Below are 25,005 nucleotides of genomic sequence, written 5' to 3'. Positions count from 1 at the left end.
TGATCGGGTGGCCAGTTATTTGATAAAACACTGTTGGTTATTTCTGTGAAATTGACATTTAAATTGATAAAATGAGTAAAGCAACTGGTTCATTCTAATATTGGTGGGCCATATCTAATCAGTTGAAGGCTTAACTAAAACAAAAAGCTGACCCTCCCCCAAATAAAGGGAACTCCTCCTGTCTGATTGCCTTTCTGCTGGGACATCAGTTTTTCTTGCCTTCAGATACAAACTGGAACACTGGTTGCTTCTGGGTCTCAAGGCTCCTGGCCCAAAGACTGGAAGTATACCATCTGCTCTCTTAAGTCTGCAGCTTGCCAAGTGCAGATCTTAGGACTTGTCAACCTCCATAATCACATGAGTCAACTTCTTAAAATACATCTCTCACACTGTAGATATAGATAAAAATATAGATATAGATACAGATGTAGATACAGACATCCTACTGGTACTGCTTCTCTAAAGAACCCTGACTAATACAGGGGAGAAAATGTAAGAGGAAGAGATAAGCACGTGCAATGACTATGAAGCAAGAAAGAGTTAATGCTTTTACAGGATGAAATAAAAACAATCAAGTCTCCACCACAATGCATAGAGAAAGAAGCAATTCAAGATGAGGCTAGAGGTAGACACATCTTAAATGTGTAAGGATGAGAGAAGAGTTCCAAATTTATCTTCATAATGAAAAACTACAGAATGATTTTTAAAGTAGTGATATCATCTGATTTATGTTTTCAAAAATCATGGAGGCTTTATGTATGGATGTGTGTATGGAGGTGTATGAAGTAGGGAGGGGGTTCTTCACAGAGGTTAGGGAAGACCAGTTAAGAAACCAGGGCATCGGGGCGCCTGGGTGGCTCAGTGGGTTAAAGCCTCTGCCTTCAGCTCAGGTCATGAATTCCAGGGTCCTGGGATCAAGCCCCATGTCGGGCTTTCTGCTCGGCAGGGAGCCTGCTTCCCTTCCTCTCTCTCTGCCTGCCTTTCTGCCTACTTGTGATCTCTCTGTCAAATAAATAAATAAATAATCTTTAAAGAAAAGAAAAGAAAAGAAAAGAAAAGAAAAGAAAAGAAACGAAACGAAACGAAACCAGGGCATCTACAAAGTATAAAAATGGCGTCGATCAGTATGGTGCCAATAGTAGAGCTGAGACCTGTTTCACAGGCCTGATCCACAACAAAGGTGAGAGACTGGTTACAGGGGCATAAAGGAGAGGCCAAGTCAAAAGCATGACTTTCAGGTGGATGATATGATACACTATACAAATGTACAGACATGAGTGACCTTTAATGAGAAGGGGTAGGCTGAGGAAAAAGATTTAGGCAAAGATCAAGAGTCCAACTTCTGACATATTAATTTTGATGCCTTCAAGCAACCTAAATATAAATGTGAATGTGGCAATTATCTCTATTGGTCTGGAGCCCAGAACAAAAATCTGATATGGAGCACAAGTTTGAAAGTCATTAGACAGAGATGGTATTTAAAATGCCCAAAGCAACAGGGTGCAGAGTGAGGAGAAAAGACAAGGACAAGGACAGAACTCTGAGAATCTGTAATATCTTGCAATTAAGAAGAGGAAGAACTAGTGAAGGCTACAGGGAAACATTATCTATTACAGATTTTTTTGTTATTGTTAGAAAGTCTTATTTTCCTTTCCTATAAAGTACTATTAGGACATCTCACATTCTTTTGGAATATGGAAAGTTATTTATATAAAACTTAAATATGGCTGATATTCTTCTCATCTATTATTCCTGAGAACAAGAGTTCTATTAGACATAATAAATTATTCACAGAGAAACCTGAACTTCCATTATATATACCTAACAACCAATGAAAGTATCAGATGACACATAAATGTTTTTAAATTATATATAAAGAAGACTAACCCCAATGGTGGGAAATTTACTGAGTAATTTTCCTTTATCTTCAAATATTAATTTATTCAACAGTTATAGTATATATATGTTCTCAAATAGAATTAGACTTTGACTTATATGTGTAAAGCTTATAAAGATGACATTAAAATTGTTTCAAATTCATATAACTATTTCTTGAGGGAAAACAAGTCCTGTCAAATACCAACAAAACAGGAAAATGGTGGTTGGGTAAGAAAATAATATCTTATAATTTTTTAATAACTTTAAAAATTGCAAAGATCTTTCTGGCATCATACACACACACACACACACACACACACACACACACACTTCTCCAGAAATTAAAAAAATTGATGGTAGAAAGGAAATATATCACTTTTATTTTTTTCAAAAAAGTTAAAATGAATAAGGACTAAGACTCAATCTCAGAAGTAAGGATCTCAAAAATCCCTAAAGAGTTGGCAGGAATGGCCAACAAATTACCAAACCACAGAGAGTAGCTGAAAGTCTGAGTCAGATTCAGGCTAAGAAAAATGTATTGTCTGACAGACCATCTTCTCTGCATTTTCATCTCCCTAACTTCTAATAAACAATTCATGGAGCTACAGGTGGTAATGAATGCTATACTGGCAGATTCTTATTATCTGTAAGAATCATAGATGGACCAAAAGAAAAAAATTCTTATCATAAAAGCTGAAATTGCTACAGTTACGCTTTTTTAGAATTAAAAAATTCATTTTCTATAGAACACAAAAAATATAAATAAGAGAGTAGTTAACAAATTTCCCAGGAGAATAAAATTCATTTATCAAGGTGAATACTTGGAGACAATAGCTTTTTGCTGAGATTTGCTGAGATCTATAAAAGACTGTCTGAGCTCCATGCAATTTTATCTATGTCTTACTTAGCTGAACTGAAATGATATATCAAAGGAATGTGTACAATGTCTCAGGTACTTGAGAGGTTAGGGTAAGTAGTTAGTTACCAGAAGTACAGAATTAGATGTTTATTTCCGGGAACTACCCATTCATTTGAGAAAGACAATAGGAAGCTGACATTAATTTTTTTATTATGTTTGGCAGAAAACTGCCTCTCCCCAAAGATGTCCACTTTCTAATTCCCAGAAAATGTGACTGTATCAGGTTGCATGTCAAAAAGAAATTACGGTTGCAGATGTAATTAAGGTTGCTAATTAGCTGATCTGAAAAGAGAATATCCTGGATTATCAGGGTTAGACCAATGTAATCAGAGCGAGATACGACTACGGAAGAAAGGAACAGAAAGATTCAACAGTATTAGCTTTAGAAATTAAAGAATGGGCCATGAGCCAAGATATAAGGGCAGCCTCCAAAAGGTGGTAAGGACAAGGAAGTGGATTCTCATTTAGACCCTCTAGAAGTCAACACAACTCTGCTGACCCCTAGATTTTAGCCCAGTGAGACCCATATCAGACTTCTGACCTATAGATCTTTAAGAATACTGTATTTCTTTGAAGTACTAAGTTTCTGGTTATTTGTTATAACAGCAATAGAAAACAAATACAATCATCAGTTTAAAGTGAAATGTGAACACCAAAGAGCCTCCTTGTCAGTAAATGAAAACAATCTCATTTCCTACAGAGGGTAAAAGAATCCTGAGGATCATGTCCAGAACTTAATTATAAGGTTAGGAGCTCTGGATACAGTTGAATTCATCTGAAAAGGCTGCCACATCAAAATAAAGGGCTTAACTAGAAAGCTGTGGATATTCAGGAAATGAACATCGTGTTTGATATACTCAACAGTCTCAATCATCAGGCCCCCCCTGGACTCTATGTGCCTACAGAGTGGTATACTCCTTCCTGTCCAAGGCTAGTGCTTCCTGCTTCCTCCCTGAAGACAATTCAGAAGACAATTCTCTGCAAGAGGACATAAGCCCCTCTCAGGATATACCACCATGTCCTCTCCCTCCTAAAGGCCAATAACTAGGAGTAAGTCATAACTGGCTGGGCACATGCTGAGCCTACAAAGTGAGGAAAGGAACAATCAGTAGCTGACAAGAGCCACAGAACACTGCCCACAGAGTCAGTAGAGTAACTTTGGGACTGAGTCTGTGAATGCCGGGTCAACAAGGAATGGAACATAAAGTTGGATAACCAGAACCAGTATAGGGCAAACAGCAGTAAACTACCATGCTGATTCAATTTTAAGTTTTTCATCCTCTGTCATAATATCTTCTGAAAGTATCTGAACTTACTGAACACTGTGTAAAATATTATGTTAATCCATTATATCTATAACATTCTATTAAGTGAGCCAGATAAGCAAAAAGTGGCAACTACTTTACAGGCCTTGGTAAGACACATGTGATCAGAGGATAGAAAACAAACACCTTATCAGTGAAAGTTTTAGGGCCTAAGGCCTCACTAACGCAAGGACAACTCTTCCAAAGAACAACTTATTGTATCTCACATCATGCATCAATAAGAAAGAAGCAAAATCCCCAAGAGGAACTCTTGATTCAGGAGAGACAGATCCCTGGCCAGAAATACTACTCTCACCCACTTACCATACACCACAGAAGGATGCTGGTTTGGAATACAGACTAAGCAAATCAAAGACTTTACAGAGGAACAAGTCGCACTGAAGAAATCCTGAAGCTTGGGCCATATGACCTTACAAATTCCATATTTAGAAGTATTTTTGGTGGGAGCAGTCACCATGTAGAATTCATGGCGAGCCCCAAAAAGAGAATCACAACAGAGACACCTAAGGTTTTTGAGCAAGCCCATGCCATTTGCAACAGAGAATTATAAATCATTTGAAAATCAGTTTATGATGCACTACTGAGCCTTGTTTAGGCAGAATGCCTGACCATAGGCTATTAAAAGACCTTACAACCAAAAATGTCTATTACAAGCTAGATTTTGTCAATTAAGTCATACAAGATAAAGCAGGTCCAGTAGCAATCCATTATTAGATGAAAATGGTCCATCTGAGGCTCAGCACCTGAGTAGACAGAGAATGTACAAGTAAGTTAGACCCCTGCATCTACTGCATCTACCCTGGGTAAAAAGCACTGGCTCATTACCCTCAACTCATACCCATGACTTCATGGGAAGTCCCATATAACCACCAAGTCCAATGATGCTCCACGGGTGGGTTGGCTTGGTATGTGGCGCAAACTAAAAAGGTACTGCAACAGCCCTGAAGCTCCACTAAGGGATACCTTCAGAAATCCACTCAATAGGCACAGCTTCAGTAATCACACACTTTGTGTGGAAAGAAAGGTGGCTGGAGAACACACACACACACACACACACACACTCATGGACATGCACTTCGATGGTAGTACATACATTGGCTGGCTAGTGGGATGGAGGACTGGAAAGAGAAATAACAAGTATCAGTAACATTAATTAAGGAGAAGAGACATGCAAATGTACTTATGCAAGTAGGCATAAAGTCCACAGATCTTTAAAAAAAATTATTTATTTGAGAGAGTGAAAGCAAGAAGAGAAATCACAGAGGGAGAGGGAAAAGCAGCAGACTCACTGCTGAGTGGAAGCTCAATGCAAGGCTTGTCCCCAGGACCCAGGGATCATGACCTAGGCCGAAGGCAGATGCTTAACTGACTGAGCCACCCAGGCGCCCCAAGTCCACAGATCTTCGTCTTGCATGTTACTGCCCCCAACAGTGTATCCACCATGAATGAGGCATGTGGCAGACTGCATTTTCTAAAGAAGCCTGCAACAGTTTCTCTAATCCCAGAAAAGAAGCCTTTTTCTAATATGAACGGGACACTATTCCCATCAACTAGTATGATCTGTATTCCCTTCCTTTCAACCTATGTGGAATTTTGTCTCTGCCTCCAACAACAGAATACCACAGAATTGACACATGTGACTTCTCAGACAAGACCAAGAGACCACTTCTACCTTCCTGGGATACGTGCTCATAAAATTCAGCCCCCATGCTTGTAACGAAGCCCAAACCATGAGAGAGCCCAGATGGAGAGGTCACTTTCGGGTATTCCACCTGCCAACCCAGCTGAGGTCCCAGCTGTCAGCCAGAATCAACCACCTTGCATGGGAGTGATATCTCCAGATGGTTCCAGTCTCCAGATGTCAAGTCATCCTCTGCTTTCAAGTCTTCCCAGGAAAGGGCCCAGAAACTATGGGGAAAAAAATAAGCTATTCTGGCTGTCCTTTATATGAATTCCTGGCCCACACCATCCATGAACAAAACAAAATGTCTATTTTATAAAACTAAGTTGGGATGGTGTTTTACAGAGCAACAGTAATTAGAGGAAGGTAATAAGCAGCCTAATAGACAGAATGACTTGACCAGTTGACATCAGTCGGCTTGCTGTCAGTCACCACAGTATTGGTTCAATAGGTGCCCAGAAGGAAGCAGCCATAGAGAAACATATGGCAATATGCACGTACCAAGCCACAGAAGCTCCCATTCATCAAGGCTTATCTAGCTACTGCTGCTGCTAAGTGTCCAACTGACCAGTAAGATGGACCCTGATATATGCCGTTCCTGAAGGAGAATTACCAGTCTTTTGGTGTTAATTGACTACATTGGATCCTGTTCATCCATGAGAGAGCAGAGTCATCCTCATTAGAACCAACACATATTCCAGATATGGGTTTATCTCTACTGTCTAACGGTCTCTGCAAGCACCTCAGCTCAAGATCTTTCAGTATATGCCACCTACCCAAACAGGAGCCCTCATAAAATTGAACTAAACAAAGGGATCCACTGGAGAGGATAAAAAGGTGTAACGATGAATGTGATCATAAAATTCACTGGTCCTATCACATCATGTGCCACTCAAAAGCTACTGGCTTGACAGAATAATAGAACAGCCTTTTGAAGGAGCAGCTGATATAGCAGCTTAAAGGCAATGCCCTGAGTAGACTGGGCACCACACACCCAGGATCTGGTATAACCCTAAGTTAATGACCATTATGTGGAGCTGCATCCCTAATAAGTAGAATACACAAGTCCAAGAGCCCCATTTAACTTCATTCCTAGTAACCTATATGGGGTACCTGTACTTTCAGTCTCCACAATTCTAAATTCTGTGTGGCTAAGATGTCCTTGGTCCCCAGAGGGGGAACACTTCCCCCAGGACAAAAGCCAGAACTCTGAACTCCTGTGAATATTGCCAACTAGCCACTGTGGGCTAAAGACAAATAGGCCAAGAAAGTAGACACCTTTCACACAGAGATAATTAACCCTGATTGCTAAGAAAAGGCAAGACTGCTGTAACACAATGTAAGGATGGAAAATGACATCTGGTACCCAGGGACCCACTTAAATATCTGTTTATGTCCCCCTACTGATTCTGAAAACAAAATGACTAATGCAGTATCTGTAGAAGCAGTCTGAGATGGGCATCGTGACCAGAATTCACAGGCCCTTCCTGGTCACTTCAGAGTTACTAGCGGTGGGTGGGGGGGAACCTCTTAAAGGGATGATAGAAAAGAGCGTGATAAATGTCAGAAATTGTTATGAGATCTGGCATAGCAGCAGGGGCTGAAGTTTAAGTCCACTAACTTTTTTCCTATGTTTCCTTAAGAAAAGAAAACTTGCTTCCAGAGGACCAGTTCCCCAATGGGATGAACTCTCATAAACAACCGAGTACAATCACCATAAAGACTGACATCTAGAAAATGTGATGCATCATTCAGAATCCTTCTGCATGAAGACACCAATTCTCCCAGCTCCTGAGAGCGTTACCTACTGATTGCTTCCCGTTGAGTTCCTCCCAGGATTTGCCTTCAACCAAAGGGAGCCACCTCACCCAGAGGCAGCATACATCCAATGACTGCTAGAAAAGTGGGTACAAAGGACCTTTCCTCTATCTGGGACATCTCTGACGTCCATCCCAACTTCAGAGCACCCATCAGCTCAGCTTAGAACTCTGTTGCAGCTGAATCACACAGTTCAACTTCTCCCTCTACTCAATCTAGGCTCCCTTCCTCCCTTACAGGTACTGTTCCCAAGAGTACTCCCTAATGAACCATCTGTATGTAAGTCTTCCTCTCAGTGTTCATTTGCTAGGGAACCCAAACTCTGACATGCAGACACCTCATTCTGCCTGGATCCATCCTACTAGTTCCCATAACCTAGGACCAACTATCTCCTATAACAGTAAATCTATTACAAGTGCATTCTGCCTATTTCTAGGCCAATACTATGACCAGGCTAACATACCTGTTCTTCCCCATGCTACCTGAAATCTAATCCCCCAAACCAGCATGCAGTAGTATGTCAGAAGTCTGCTTTAATGGTTTTCATTTATTTGATTTATCAGTTACTTCCCATTTATAGAAATCCTGAATCTTTTATTAATAATAAGCAAACCTCTGCAATACCATGATAACTACTGGGAGGAAGACACCTACATACAATGAATGAGAAGCCATCAATAGTAAGCCACCATAAAATATTCTTAGAGCAATCTTAGAATAACCTTTGAAAATATCTAGACTTTAACTTTTCTAGCAAGTGAAGATATTTAAATGGCATTTTCAGATTCACAAGGTACTTCAGCCTTTATTTTGTTTAAGGATCTTTATTTCAGCTTTTATAGACATTCATTTGAATGATTATTAATTGCTAGTATTATATAATATTAAAATAAATGATAAACTATAACCTACAGATGTACTTACATCTTAGGTATATAATTTTATAGCTCAATCATCAAGACACTATCCACCTTCATCCAAATTAAAGTATGCATCTAAGGGATCACAAAATTTAAAAATCTGAAGTGGAGAAAGATAAAAATAGGGTGTACTATCTACTGTAAGTACTCCCAAATATAGTGCTAAATGTGTGAGGTAGTAAAAACATAAAATCTAAGGTTCAACTCTCTTGAACTTTAATTTGACTCAACTTTGACTCTATTCCTTCACAGAGGCTTACAGTTTAATTTGAGATTCTTAGATTATAAAACACATGGAGTACCTGGCTGGGTCAGCTGGGAGAGCATGTGGCTTTGATTTCAAAGTTGTGAGTTCAAGCCCCATGTTGTGGGTAGAGTTAACTTAAAAACAAACCAACCAACCAAAAAACAAACAAAAAAAACATAAACTTTAGGGAAAAAAAAGATTCAAAAACACATGATGGCCCACTCCATTTTGAGAATATTATCACAATTTTCAGTATGCAAAAAAGTCGTATTATCTCAAGAGTTTCAAATATCTGGTTCAGGTATGAAGGAGTCATTGTTTAGAGAAAAATTCACTAAATTTATACTTCTCCATGTTCTTAAAGAGCTTTGACTTGAAAATACAACAGAAGCCACAGAGTCATACTCCAGAATGAATTAATGAAATGTGAATGTATAATGAACTCCAGGACATTGCTCTCTGCAGCCAGACTGAATTAAGAGTTAAAGTTCTAAAGTCTCAATCGCCTCTGAAAATTTAGGGGGTGGTTATCAGTTAAAGAAAACATCAGCTGCTTAGAAATGCACGGCACTACAGCCGAATATAATACCTTTCCTGTTCTCTCTTGAAATGGTTTCCTATCGAAGCAGTTTCTGTATCAATCACACAATAGCCAGAATGGTACAGGGTTATACTATACGACACAATCACTGCATTCAAAAAGTATCGGAAAAAATGGCTTTTATGGCAGCAAATGCTGTAGCTAAAAGCCTAAAACAAATCACTAAACTGCACTAATTTGTAAGCTTTAAGGTTTGAGGAACTCACTGGCAGCTAAGAGAAGGACAGAGCTTGCAATCAACTGTCCTCTTAAGCACAACAAGATTTTTAAGAAAAGGAACCCGCTGATATAGTCCCCTCAATTAACTCTGTGCAAAAAATGCCCAAGCAATACCCCCAGGGAACTCAAGGCAAAATCAGGCCAAATATGACATTTAACTATCAATCTTACCAAGGCCAGTGATTGTTAATCAGCCTGGGGAAAAATAAAGTAGTACACTCGACAGTGGTTATTTTTTATAAGCACATGCCCACTATTTTACATGGAAGAAAAGAACTACTTGTGCAGAATATCTAGGAGAGTCATGTCTTCATTTTTACAGGTCACTAATTATGAATAAGCTTAAAATATCCTATCAGTCCAAAAATAAATTATACCAGGGAGAGCCCTCAGTATGGGCATTTTGGTTCTAAAAAGAAAGGGAAAAAAAAAATTATAAATCCTAACCTTCTTTTCTAAGAAAGAAAACTGCATGATATAAAATGCTGACATTGACTACCTATATATTTTCCTCAGGCAAAAAGCTAGAATTTATCCAATTTGCATTTCAAACATACACTGTTTGAGGTAAGTTTCATGCATGGAACATGAACTAGCTAACTTGCATGTTTTAATCAATAGTTATAAACACCCACATACATGAATGTAACTTAATAGTCCACATAAGTATACAAATATTTATTTTTACATATACTTCAAATCTGATTCGAAATTTAGTCAACAGTAACTATCCAATGGTTATTTAATTTCTCATCCATCTCATTCCAAGATTAAAGTATAGCACAACAGACATATAACTCCTAGTACAAGGTATGGCAATAGTAGACAATAAATGGCAATTATTTTATGGAAAAAATACTATATCCTATTTTTTAATTATTTTTCAATAATAGAAGGAAAAAGAAGGTAGATAATCCAAGTTACTTAAATTTAGTTTATGGACTAATTTTACTGTCCTCATTTGAATACAGAGAAAAGGGTTTGGAAAGACCTACTATAAAGACCTGGCTAACAGACAAGAGGGATGGTCTTCTCAGCATACCAGTAACACTGGGCTTCAAGTGTATTCCTCACTGTACTGCAAGTAAAAGAGACTGCATGTGTAGTGCTATTATGCAGCTAAGAAACATTTCTCTCTTATCAATTGCAAAAAAAATAGACGGGAAGAGAAGGGATGTGAGCTTCTAGGGGTAATATTTTAAACTGGTGAACAATTAAGAACATGAAAGTATCAAAAATGATACTTAAAAACAAAATGAAAGTTAGGTAAGAGATTGCATGTTCTGCCGTCAACACTGAATCAGAGTCACCTTAGCAAGGAAAGCTGGAAAGTCACTAGATTCCTCCCGCTTAATCAAAAGTATAGCTACTAACCCATGACACCCACTCTCCGGATATACAAACACACTCACACATACACACATACTTAAATACAGTTAATATATGTGAATATATTTTAGAGCATGTACACATATACTCTACATATATATTTGTAGTGTGTGTATATCTATTTATATCTAGACAGACACTGATTGATAGATAAGATTCTTTAACCTTTCTCGGAAACTGGAGAGGTGGTAAAGCATAAACGTTTCAAAGTACTTTACATAAGTAAGCTTGAAGATCTGAGGCATTAACAAGCGGAGTTTTTAATGATGACAGAAAACTAAAAACTTACATGCTTTTTGAAATGGTAACCCAAATCACATATAATTAGAATAGAGTTCAATGGTAAAATTACGAAATCACAATGAGCAGAAAGAAGGCCACTTTCAACCCCAGCTGCTGCCACTGGAGGGATGTTTGCAGAGAAGCACAGGAAATAATCAGAGAATAAGTAGCCTCTGAATAAAAGGCTGCAGCCCATTGGGAGATATTCTTGTCTTAGGTAAAGAATAGGAAATTTCTAAAACTCAGTCTTCACAATGATGATGTCATCATGTAGCTTACAATATTGCAGGGAACGGTCATAATGGAAGAGAGCTGCATCTCCTTATGCAATTATACGTAGATCAATCTATGCATGACAAAGTGAGAACAAAATTAGCCCAAGACTGAGCTTTGATTAACTGTGAAGTAAGACTGAAAACTTTAAACTTAATACAACAGCTCTGTAGAGGGAAAGGGTACAGGTGAATAGTCCAGCATGAACAGTGAACCAGATGATAAATATGTGAATAAAAGAACAAGGGGAGAATCACAATAACAGTGTAGAGTAACTATGAAAAACAAAGGACAAGTTCAAAACCAGGATAAAAATATCACTCTACTACTTCTTAATAAGAACTTGACTAATTCTAAAACACTAAAGACTGAGAACTCCAAAACTACACGTCGGTTAAATCTGTGCGCACTACAGAATCTACCGTATGTCAACACTTACAGTGACTTCCTTCACAAAGCCAGTATTGTTCATTCCACATAATCGGGAAAATTATTCTCAACTAATAATTTTGTTATCTATTTAAAGTCTCGAGAAAATATGACCTTTTGGTTTTGTAGCAGAGCTACACTCTGTATTCCAAATATTCCCAACGAATATCTAACTAATATCCTGACACTCAAATGATTAGCATATTTAATTTTTCCATCTAATTAGCTATCTGAATAGGGACTATTGACATAAATTACCTATCACCCCCAAAAACACAGTGTTTGCCAAGTATACTTAAAATTCATTATGTAGGGGCGCCTGAGTGGCTCAGTGGGTTAAGGCCTCTGCCTTTGGCTCAGGTCATGATCTCAAAGTCCTGGGATGGAGCCCAGCGTCAGGCTCTCTGCTCAGCAGGAAGCCTGCTTCCCCCTCTCTCTGCCTGCCTCTCTGCCTACTTGTGATCTCTGTCTGTCAAATAAATAAATAAACTCTTAAAAAAAATTCATTATGTAGAAAAATATTTTCTTATATATATAGCTGTCACAGTTTAATGTTGAAAAGATCCTGGCCTTTTCAGTTAAATCTAAAAGTTTTTGTTTTTGTTTTTTAATGATTAGTTGAGTAGGTGAAAAACAGCAATTTGGGTCACTTTTGGGTCAAGATTAGATGCTACACAATAAATATGGGATAGCCTCTTTAGTAATATACTCTCATTTTCCGTTTTTATTTTTACACTCTCAAATATTTATATTTTTACAAATAATTCCTACTTTTTTTCCATTTGGATAATTTATATTTATAGACTGCTAATTTTCACTTAGTCTCAAAAACGACATGACATTAGAAATATTCTTGCTTCTTGGTACTAAAGCAAGATTTATATATACATTTGAATATACATACGTAAATAAACTCAAAGTTTAGGTAACACTGATATTGAGTGGAGCTCTTTAATCCACTGAGCCACCCAGGCACCCCTTGAGTGGAGCTCTTAAATGAAGGGGGATAGGAGTTTCCCACTACCACCCCACCAGTAAAAAGCAAAAGGAGAAATTCCACGGTTATGCTGATGGAGAGGAGGTTAGCCTGAAGAGCAGTGTCAGCTATACATGTATATGAGATGCAATATCAAGTAGCATTTGCATGCACAGATTAATGTTAGATATACTGTTTTAAAATAAACCACTTATTTTCTGTTAGGCTGACACACTGGAATATTTTTTCCAGAAAAAATTACTTGCTCTCTGATATTTTCTAGGCCTTTACGTGGTTCTAAGAACCAAATGGCCATCCTGTTAGGAGGTCCAATTGCTAGAGCACCTGCGTATACTTTCTTAAGAAGATGGGGAACACTTTCCATGCACTGTCTATCCCAGGTATAAAAAAACAACCATACATTTCACTCTTGCCATTCTTTACGTGACATCTCTCTTTCCTAAGAGTTTACTAGATGTGGAAACTAATGGATAGAAGATTAAGATTTTTGTCTATGGTCACTCAATAAAGTAACAGCTGAACAAGGAGCAAGTCCAAGTTCCCTGTTTTCTACCACATTGTGCTGCTTTGCGCAAGGATAAAAAAACAATAATGAAAACACATACCTCTCTTTTCATAAGGGCAATGCATTCATCTCCCAGGCTATGCATTTGTAAAAATCAACATGATATTTCAAGTCATTCTAGACCCATGGTTCGCTGCTTCTAAGTAGGAGGCACTCTAAAAAGGCTTTGAAAAGTCTTTTGACTTTAACTCCAAGAGGAGCTGCTGTGTAGGTTCAAAGCTTCCTATGGTTGCCTAGAATCCGGAAGGGCACAGTATTTCCCAGGAACTTTAAACACAACTGTCTTATCATCTAATGAGCACTCAGTTGGCTTCAAACTGAACAAACCCCAAATCCTGGTGGACCTAAATATCTCAGCAAGTTCTAGAGTATCACACAATGAAATTTATTTTCCAGACTTACAGACTTCTGTGGGGGATGGGAGAGGTTAAATGACAGATAACATCTTTCTAGTTGGGGCATACTTTGGAGAAATAGCTTGATTTCTTAGATATGCATTCTAGAGTTATTTTTCTTTCTGTACCACTATTCCCACAGCTAGGATCCACGCTGTAGCAATGTCTTTTCCTTCTATGTTACCTATATTATGCCAACACACTTTCAAGGCTCACAGTATGGTGTATCGGCTTTTTTTAGTTTCCTCCAACCATGACACCTACTGTAATTGCTCTCTTTTGTTTAGGCACAAACTTATATGTTTCTCATAGTCTTACTTCATATTCCATTTAGTTTTATCTCTTCAATTAACTTGTAAGTTCTCTGCGTTCACAGCCCTTCACGCAGCCACATGTGTTACCCACAGCAGTAATACATTAATTTGTTGGCTGAATTACCAGAACTTCCCCTACATCCGCCCAGAATCTGTGCAGAATCTCCACTGGCCATAGTTTCCAAAAAGCTGCATATCTTCCTCAGATTTTTCTATCCTTCTCAGGATACTCACAGGAGCCTCCTCTTCTTCAAGAGGAAATCTACCTGAGGCAAGGTATGGACTCAGCACACAGTTCTACTCAAAATAATAGACAGAATGTCTTGATGCCTAATCTGTTCCTGTCTCTCCTTATGTACCTGAGTCATACAATTAATTAGCAGGCAGGATAATCTGGTCCACAGGGACCACAGGCTCTATTTAAGAGTTCCTCATCTTTCCCTTTTATATCAGAAAATTCTCCCTGAAGATGTTCTTCAGTCAAATGGCAACCATTTTATTTCTTCTGTTTGACACACATGAATAAAGTTCTGATTACTTTAGCAAAAAATGATTTTGCTTTTACCATTACTTAAAGTGCAGATACATTTTCCTAACAGCATTTTCCAGGCTGACATCCTATTTTCTACTTACCTCTTTGAGATCTCAGCTGCCTTTAGTGCTGTCTTTTAGGACTCTAGGAGGCCTGGCTATGAACCAACCTTTCCTCTTTCAGACAGACATGTTTTCCTATCCACAGGATCACTCAATTATTTTTATCCCTCCCATTCTCATTACAAAAAAATAAGACAAAAAATATGCGGCTTATAGATATGGTAACATGTAACATACTTGACCCTATCTGTCTAGCACACAGCAATCTTTGGTATAATTTCGAGTGGAAAGAGTAAGAAACTGATGTCTCCTATTTTTATGAAAAGTTATAAAGGTTACACACTAAAAGACAAGAATAAGTTACATCATAATTTCCAGTATCCTTGTTCCTACCTAATACTATGTCTTTAATTAATATACTTACAGTAAATGTGTAATAGACCAAAAGTATGCTCCTAATATTTGAAATCCTTTTCTGTGATTATAAACTTGTGGGGAATGATTTGGATTATAAAGTGAAAATCATCTTCTTACTGAATTCAATCAATGATATTAACAGAAAAGGAACTTAAGTGTTTTAAAACCAAGATTAGAAAAGGCATAGTGTCTTAGAAAGGCAGAAAGAAACCAACATAAAAAGAGCTTAACTGGCATCAGTGCAAGGTGGTAGAGTTAAGAAAGAAATGGAACTGTACTAGCATAAAATGGAAAATAAGTGCATGCCCCAATAATGGAACATAAGGGGCTCTATTAGTAAGTTGAAAAAAAAAAATCCATCCAATGGATGTGCCTGGATTCTGAAAGAGTTATGAAATTTCTTTCTGTAAACAAATCTCACAAACAACCTAAGACCACTGTTTGATTGACATATTCTATTTTAAATTAGTGGGAAGATTCATTAATATCTTAAAGTCTCTGCTCACTTACAACTTTATGATTGTAGAGGCCCAGAAGTTTATTATCTGGATTCAAAAATAAAAATAGGACACAGTTTTCTAAAAATGCCATCATTCCTGTCTGCTGTAAATTGTGTATTTACACTGACACTGAGACAAAGAAATGAAATTTCATTTTGTGGGACTATGCAGTTAACAGCAATTACAATGAAGCTGAAAATGTTCACCCTATTCATACCTGAAATGCACTCAATACAATACTCCGCTTATCTTTCCAAAATAGCCTAAAAGGAGAGTAAGACATGCTCCAATTCAGCTCCCAGCTGAGAGCCCATAACCTTAGTTTACTGCAGCTGCTAAACAACACCAGCATCAACATCAGAACCAGGTGGGTATGTTTGCTATTTGCCTCCACCTTTGTAGGTTACAAGCCTTAAAACCAACTCTCTCAAGACCTTCCCAAAGCATGAGGACCAGACCAAAGAATGTGAAAACAGATGGAAAACAACCCAGGACCACAGTTCCTAACACTGTCTTAAAAAGACATAAACTCAACTCATGGGGCTCATGCTGATAAGTCCCATCTCCATATGTGCTACCACAATCACATCAAAACTAACTTATCAAAGAATACAGAACATGTTCTTTCAGAAAACTTTGCTTGTATCCTGCTTCTCAAAGAAGACTTCAGGGGGTTCACCTTATAACACACACACACACACACAGACACCCCAAAATAATTCTACAGTATCAATAAGAAGAGTCAAAACAAGGGATAATAAAATTAAGCCAAGAAATCAAGATCATGAAAAAAAAAATGCCTTCCTTGGATTTCTTTTGTGACATTTATTCACCAGAACTTCATTTCTAAGTTTACTTCTGATTCTTAATTATCTGAACCCTGGAATCCTTTCTGACTTAATTCTCTAGAAAATGATTCCTTAGGTTTGACATACAACCTGCTCAATCCAAATACTTAAGAGTCACTTAAGGACTTTCCTAGGGATTTATAAAACATGAGCAAGTAATACTACATAAAATAATCTGCCTATTTTACTTGCGAATTCTCAGTAACATGGCCAGCAAGGACAACTCTGAATGAACAAAAATAATCCTGGTTACAAAGGGCAGGTCACCTTTCCTTGTGATGGTGGCCAAGGTGGTGATGTGATGATATTAGTCTGTGAATGTGTATGAGCAATGGGGTAAGGAGTGAAAGACAGAAAAAGCTGACTACATGTGATAGAGCTTCAGACCAATTTTTTTTTTTTTTGTCAGCAACACTTATTAAAGTCATATCCGCCTCTCCTCCCACAGGCTGACATCCTAAATATGTGTTCATTCAAAAGCAGCATATGATATAATAAGATCTCCAAACTCGAACTGGACAAAAATCACAATTCAGTGCACTTGGAACAAATTTGCCACAAGGATGGCAATATCCTGGGACTGGATGTAATGGTTAACAGACGTTCCAGAGCACCTAACCTTTTGGGCCAATCTATCCATTCAGATTCAATCCCTTGACAGTTTGAAATACCTTCCAGACCCTTCCTATCCACCTTGTCCCCTGATTCTCAATTCCACCAAGTCTTTTCTATATAGCTACTGCCTGGGATGTCATTCCTAAATTATATGATATTAACTGACATTACTGGAATTGAGTGAATATAGCTTGCTATAATTGATATTACTGGAATTGAGTGACTATAGTATGTTTGATAAGCTTACTCTGTTTATTGCTTCCGGCACATCCTGGGAGCTATTTATAGAGGGTGCGTTAACCATTTCAGGATACCCAGTCATTGGCTGATTTGGCTCCCATTAAAAACTACTCAGACTGAGACTATAATTCTGGTTTTCATTTGTAGATTTGTCTTGTGCTAATACATTTATAATCTTTTATGAGCCTCCTTGGAAATTAAGGACCTGATGGGTCAGAAGTAAAAATACAGTGTGTGGCAATAGAGCTGTTTTTACCTTTAGCAAAACAACTGAGAAGTTTACCAGGAGATACGATTCTCAGTATGCTGCCTTACCAAGAGGATCTCTAGAAAACACAGAGAGTGCCTGGGTGGCTCAGTAGGTTAAGCATCTGACTGTTGATTTCGGCTCAGGTCAGGATCTCAGGGTAGTGAGGTAGAGTCTCATGTCCCTCTCCGTGCTCAGCACGAAGTCTGCTTGAGATTCTCTCTCCTTCTCTCCTACTGCTTCTCTTCCCCCACTCTGCTAAATAAATAAATAAATAAATAAAATCTTTAAAAAGAAAAAGAAAGGAAAACATAGTTAAACAGCCCAAACAATTTACGACACAGAATAACTTACAAAGAAAACTTTCAAAACTGGAAAAATGCTTTGGATCACTTGGTTCTAGGTACTTCGGTTAAATAGACACATAGCTGAGATTTACTATGACCTTTGATCCTATGTTTAATTAGTTATCCTCAACCTCATACAAGAGAAGTCCAACAAAATAATGCCAGCAATGGATACCATGTCATCGTTCATTTAATGACTTGGTTTTCAGTGTAAGAAAAATTAAAATTAAAACACTAAAATTCGAAGACTATTTTGAGGAAAAAAATTTGAATGCAAATAACTATCTAAAATTCAAGAAAGTCAAATCTGTAACTCAAGAAAATGGATTTTAAAAACTACACAAATACAGATATCTCCAAATGACCATTATCCATCAAAATAGTTAACAGTTATTTCAGGAAGTCCACATCGACTCTTCTGATGCAGCTCTATTATAAAAAATTCTTTTTTTGCGATCTTCCTTTTAGAAGTGTTTTCAAACAATTTATATCACTCCGATGCCATGACTGATACAGAGCTTTCAAGAAATAAACAGGAAAAATGTCAGTTTTTTTAATGCCCTTTTTAAATGACATCAAAATTATTGGTAGAGGGCAAGAGATAGGTGGAAGTGAAGGATAATTGCCCTTACCCAAATGCCACACATATGCAAATCTCAGTTACTGTGCAGTTAGTTTGCTGAGCAATATCCCAAGATAAATGACAATAAGTTCTAGGTCTACAGCATAAACTTTCACACATAAGTACTGCACATGGTGTCAAGTTGACTGAACAGAAGAGAAAGAAGATTATAGTAACTCAAGATAATATCATCTGTGTCTTAAAACAAATATTTTGTTTAAAAAAAAACCTGAATTACTAAATCAAGAAGTTAATTTGAGACTGCAAAGAAATAATTTTGCTTGATTTACACATAATTTTTACTTCTTAAAGCTGGCTACTAGAAAACAAAATTAAGAAATAATACTTTGTGTGTTACATGAATGGTTTTTCATTAGCAAACACAGACAAAAGGATAAAGCGATATAGATTTTTATGGTAGCAAAGTTCCTATGTAGGTCTTAAAGTCTGTTTATAATTGCCCTTTTTTTTTTAAAGATTTTATTTATTTATTTGACAGACAGAGATGACAAGTAGGCAGAGAGGCAGGCAGAGAGAGAAGGAAGCAGGCTCCCCGCTGAGCAGAGAACCTGACCTGGGGCTCGATCCCAGAATCCTGGGATCACGACCTGAGCTGAAGGCAGAGGCTTTAACCCACTGAGCCACCCAGGCGCCCCTATAATTGCCCTTTTTTAGTCATTCATTTTCAAGGCTTTTCATGTAAAATGTTTAAAACACATCTATAACCTTACACTAACTCTTCTGTGTCCTTTTCACAATTGATCAATATTTTATACCTAAATTAAAAAAAAAAAACCTGTTCTCTTCACTATACACACGTTCACTAATAAAATTCAAACTACTTTAGATTAAGAAAGGTCATGATTTACAAAGTCAACGCAATGAAATTTTAAGTCCATGTTGGTGGTTCTCAAACTTCAGCAAGCATCACAGTCATCATGGCCTGAGGTCATGAACACAGACTGCTGGGTCCCACATCCAGAATTTCTGATTTAGAAAGGTGGGGGGCCTGAGAATTTGCGTTTCTAACAAGTTCCCAGGTGATGCTGATGCTGAAGGTTAGGGATTCCCACTGTAAGAACCTAACGTGTGCTAAGACATACTTATAAAGTAACACATAAATATATTTGTTCACCCACCTAATCGCTGTGGCATTTATAACGACCAGGGTTGCTGACTAATTTTCATACAAAACCCATTCTATTCCAAGTCAGATGCCTAATACCCACATCAATATTAAAAGAAAACAAACAAAACAAGACCACCGCTTTCATCGCAAAGATCAGTTCAGTAGCTACCTCTCCCTTTTTTGTTAAGCACCATTGGCATTATTTCCATGTAATTATTTCCTACTTATCTCCACTCCTAGATCTTACCCTTTTCCACTGCCCAACATGAAACTTGCCAGGACAATAATATGAATGACAAAAAGTGACAGGAAAATGGTACCATGTCTTTCTAATCCAGAGAGTTGAGTTCTCGCACGTCCTGTCCCCCCAATCTTTCTAACTTCTCATTATCTCCTACACACACATACACACACACACACACACCATACACACATACAGTTTTTTTTTTTAATCCATTTAGCTGGGATGGTCCTAACAAATGGAAGAGAAATAAATGACTTAGACATGAGATAAAAGGAATCTAGACTCCCTCATGCTAAGGAACAGCTCCTTGAGAAGCCTCTACTTTCAGCGTTCCTCCATCCCTAGAATCTCAGCCACTCTCATCTCAGGGACACCAGAGACCAGCAGAAGTCAAAAGAGCACTAAATTAATTCCCGCCTTCCTCAGTGCCCCACCTCCTGCTGTCAGCCAAGCAGTAAGATCTGCCTGGAGTCTCAACATCTCCCTTACACACACACAAACAACACTACCACCACCACCACCACCACCACCACCACCGCCACCGCCACCGCCGCCCACCGCCACCGCCGCCGCCACCACCTCCCTCAAGCAAGTTCTCTTTCATTTGGTAATGAGGGGATGGGTAGAGAAAGGAAATTAAGATGTCTTTAAGTGGGAGAAAGTGAAATTTTCCTGGCCCATGCCGAAAAGGGAACTAGGAAGACAGGAAAGGGGAGTGGCAGATGGAGTTCCTGGCTCCAGACCGCCCTCCGGACCACCCCCTCCCACTGCTCAGACCAAGAAGAACACAGGAGACAGTAAAGGCTACTATGGGATCTCCCACATCCCTTCCCAAGCATCTACCCAGGGCGCACACCACATTCCCAGAGAGTTTGAGTATTCAAGGTCCCCCTGCACCCATGCCCTCTCTGCAATAAGTTCTAGGGTCTGCAGGGAGAGCTCTGACATTTCCACAAATACTCATGCCCTTTGCTCCAGAACAGCCATTGACCTAGCACTGCAGTGCTGGGGTCCAAACCCCCCCACCAGCACTTTGATAGATAACAAAGGTAGTAGGTTGATTTCCAGCACACATGGACCGTAGGGGAGCTGTGGGAGAGTTTTGGCCTGCTGTACCCTCAAGAGCTATTCTCCTAACCTCTCTACCATATCTTTGAGATAAAAGTTATGTTCCCCTTGTGGCACTGCCTGCTTGTCCCGGGAAAAGACGCACATTTCAACCAGAGCCTGGGTATGTGTGTGTGAGTCTATCTTTCAGTCCCGAAAGCCAAGGGTGCCAACTGCTGACAGGCAAAGGAACCTGGATTTGCTCCTGAGGACTTAAAAATCTCCAAATTAACAAGCTTGAGCTTCTCTTGGTCCTAACCCGCCCAGATCTGGGTTTTCCAGAAAACTGAGGTTGTGTTCCTGTTGCAGCGAGCTGGTGTCCTGCCCCCGAGCCCAGAGGCGCCGACTTGGCCATCCGTTCATTCATGCATTTTGCTCATCCATTCACATAAACATGTCCCTTAATTGTGTCTGGCATCCAGAGTGTTGCCTGCTATTTTACCCTCCCCAAGTCAGTATTCATGGCAACGCTGGTGCAGAATGCAACTCAACTGTCACCCCACTTCCTGAGCCGGAAAATCAAGTCATAGAGACATTCACCCCCCCCCCAAAAAAAAGGAAAGGGAAGGGAAAAAAAAGGAGAGAAAGGGGAAAAAAAAGAAAAAAGAAGAAAAGGTGGAAAGAAGGAAAAGGCGGGAGACAGAAAGGGATGGGAAGCTCACTGGGGTCACATTCGAAGCTTCCCTTCAGGGGAAACCGCGGCACCGACACCGCAGCAATGCAAGGAGCCAAATGATTATTAAATCAAAGACTGCTAGAGCTCGGGGCCCTAGCGGGGATAAATCAAGCGCAAAGCCACTCATTCGCAAGAGTGCAATGTTGCCGGCTCGACCCAACTCCCAGCCCCAGCCGAGGCGCCAGGGGAGCGGCTCGCAGCCCAATCCGCAGCACGCTCGCTGCCTCCTTACCGCTCCCAATAACGTGATGAAGTGTAAATCAAACACCACGCCGGGAGGGGCCCCGGAACGGTGCGAGTCGTGCATTTTCGCTCGCCAGCCCATCTTGCCTAAGAATCACAAGGTCACGATAGCGTCGCTATTCCACTCACCGTATACTCCTTGGCCAGAGATCCCCTCCAGGAGGACTGTCAGCAGCCACACGAGACCGTACACTAAATCCATCTTCACGTGAACATGAACATATCCAGCCCAGGGTGTACGCAGCGGGACCTTCCGGAGGCCGGCGGCTAGCCGAGTGCGCTCCACTCGCGCCCGGGCCGAGCCGAGGTGCCCGGGAACCGCTCGCCGAAGAAGAAAGCGCCGTCCGTCCGTCCTTCCCCGGCGGCGTCCGTGAGCGGAGCGCAGGAGCCCCGCGCACCCCACACTCATGCACACACACACACACACACACACACACACCACAACACAATACCCTGACACACACTCACACGCACGCCGCACTCACACCGGGCGCCTGGGAAAATCGCAGACGCCGGGGAGGAGCAGGGGGCGTGATGGGAAGGGGGCCGTGAGGCGAAGTGTTCTTCAGGGTAGCGGGCTCGAGTCTCCGCAGCTACGGCGGCGGCGGCGCGCTGGGCTGGCAGCGGGCGCCGGCCAGGGTCCGGGGGGTGCCGAGCGGTGCGAGCCTGACTCGGGCAGCCACGGAGCAGGAAGTGGCCTCTCACTCGGGGCACCGAGCAGGGGCGTCCTCGCCTGGGTTCGCCTTTACAAAGTAACTCGCGAAGGTCCCCGGAGCAGCGTCAAGCGGCGGCAGCGGCCCGCCCGCCCGCAGTCCGGAGCCCCCAGCCCTGCTGTCTTGCCTTCCCCCATTCCATCAGTTGCCATTGCAACGCCAATCCTGTTACACGATACAGGCTCGCATCGCCGAGCAAGGAGAGGAGGAAGAGGAGGAGGAAGAGGAGGAGTGGGGCTAGGGGGACGGGGGTGGGGAGGAAGGGATGGGAGGAGGGGGAAGAAGGAGGAGAGGGACCGACGCGGAGCAGAGTGTGCGTCTGGAGCTCTCTCGGGCACCAGCCTCAGCCGCCGCCGCCGCCGCCACCACCGCCGCCGCCACCACCGTTCTCCAAAATAGCCGTTAGCGCCCTGCCAGCGAAGAAGGGGCTCCGGGCGGCCGCACCAATCCGGGAGCCGAAAGCAGAGTCCAGGCACCGCCACTTGAGAAAGAGGGAGAATGCCAAGCAGAGACCGAATCCGCACACACGTCTACGCGTGCCCACCCGCACCGCGCGCGTCCTCTTGGCTTCCGCGCCGCCCCCGCCAGGTGGAGGGGTGGGGGCGGTCGGGACAGGCGGGAGTTTAGAGGAGGGAGCCGCAGAAGGGGTTCCCCGCCTGGGCTAACGTAGTGCTGGCATCCAGAGCTGAACGCGGGAGCGGCGGCCCGAGGAGGACCCCCAGCTGCGTGGCCGCGGGTCGGGCCCCAGCTGCGGCAGAGGTGCCGGGCCGGGCGGCGGAGCGCCCAGGGCTCGACGCCGGCCGGAATCCCTGGGTGTGCGCGGGGGTGCGCGCCGCGGAGGCGAGAGGAGGAGGTGGAAGAGGAGGGCGAAGCCGAAAGCAGGCGGACGGGCTGCCGGGCTGCCCGAGAGGGAGGCTGTGTGTGGTCACGTTGCGCGCTACGTGCTGAGAGCGCGAGCTGCTAGCCGCAGCTGGGCGACGTCAAAGCCGGGTGCGCGGCTCAGCCGCCTGCCTCCGCGCCTCCTCTGCCTCCTCTGCTCCGCCTTCGCTCTGCCTGCGTGTGTCAGCCGAGGAGCTCATCAGTATGGACAGCGCCGAGAAGCTCCGCGAGGCCGGCCACATCCGGCCTCCAGCTTTCCTCGCCGAGGCCCTCCCCGGACTCTGGGAGCTCCGCGGCGGCAGCCCACCGTTGTTATGCCTGATGCCGCTGTTTGCGCTTGCACGCGGAAGGGCCGGCTACCAGCCTAGATCAGGGTAATTACAACACACTATCTCCTCCTCCCCGCCGCCCAAGGTCTTCCAGGACCCGTTCTGCTTGACTAGAGGGCAGAACAGGCCAGGCACTTGGAAGTGCCTCCGTTTCTTCCCCATTTCCGTCCTTTTAAATGGAAATGTGGTCGTCGTGGCAATGAGGTGTCTCTCCTCTCTAGGGGAGAAACACTAGGAGTTCAGAGCTTAGTTTTTTTAATATGCAACGTCTCCTACTAAAGTTAGCTGCTTTGAAAATCTTTTCTCTTTTGTGAAAGACACACTCTCATTGGGAGCAGAGCTAGCTAGTTCTGATACTGAGTTTAAGAAATTCGTAGTTAGAAAAGGATTAGAAAATTCGAGGCATCTTTAATTTACATTGGAGCGAGTGTAGGAATACTTAACCAAATTTTGATAGGGAAAACTGGGAATGTAGAAGTGGTTTGTGAGTTGTTTTTATAACTACAATAATTAGTGCTTCCTGCGTGCAATTCACTTTCTTGAATATATTCTTCACTATTCAAACGGCATATGGATAAGGAAGTGATTAAAATAGCTAAAAACGTGCATTTATACATGGGTAACAAAAGTAATTGCTATGGAGAATCTGGAGCATAGTATTCATTTATCTGCTCCCATAATAAATTAACATACTGCAGTTCCCTCTCCCCCTGCTACTTCTGCTGTGGGGAGGGAACTCCAAACACAGGAAAACGAATAGTCCCCATTGTCTCCAATGAGGTCCTTTAACTCAATTAAGTGAATTATGTATATTATCTTTTTAGGGTGTGATCTAGTGCTTACCCTCTGGCTTTCCAAGATAGGAGGAACCAAGAATGTTGAGAGGGTCCCAATGGATGCCTCACATGTTGTTGGGGACCCCTTCTTTATGAAATGCCACTTTCAAGGATGGAATTAAGTATCATTTTAGAAGTAAAACTCAATGTGTGGCATTTCTCAAGAG

The 25,005-nt window shown here is 41.2% G+C and overlaps 1 protein-coding gene across 3 annotated transcripts in view; it reads right to left on the bottom strand.

Moving 5' to 3' along the window:
- The window catches only part of MDGA2 (MAM domain containing glycosylphosphatidylinositol anchor 2), an 845,317-nt gene extending 822,153 nt beyond the window's left edge, over positions 1-23,164 (bottom strand). For all 3 annotated transcript variants that reach the window (XR_004384228.1, XR_004384229.1, XM_032871192.1), the window contains exon 1: positions 22,211-23,164. Coding sequence is in view for 1 of the 3 variants with exons in the window: in XM_032871192.1 (XP_032727083.1) it covers positions 22,211-22,490 (280 nt within the window). In the remaining 2 variants the exon portion in view is untranslated. The remainder of the gene's footprint in view (positions 1-22,210) is intronic.
- Positions 23,165-25,005: the final 1,841 nt, after the last annotated feature.

This window comes from Lontra canadensis, unplaced genomic scaffold, assembly GCF_010015895.1.
Source record: "Lontra canadensis isolate GAN:19392208 unplaced genomic scaffold, GSC_riverotter_1.0 scaffold42, whole genome shotgun sequence".
In the NCBI taxonomy this organism is placed as follows: Eukaryota; Metazoa; Chordata; class Mammalia; order Carnivora; family Mustelidae; genus Lontra; species Lontra canadensis.
This window is presented reverse-complemented; position numbering and strand designations above follow the sequence as displayed.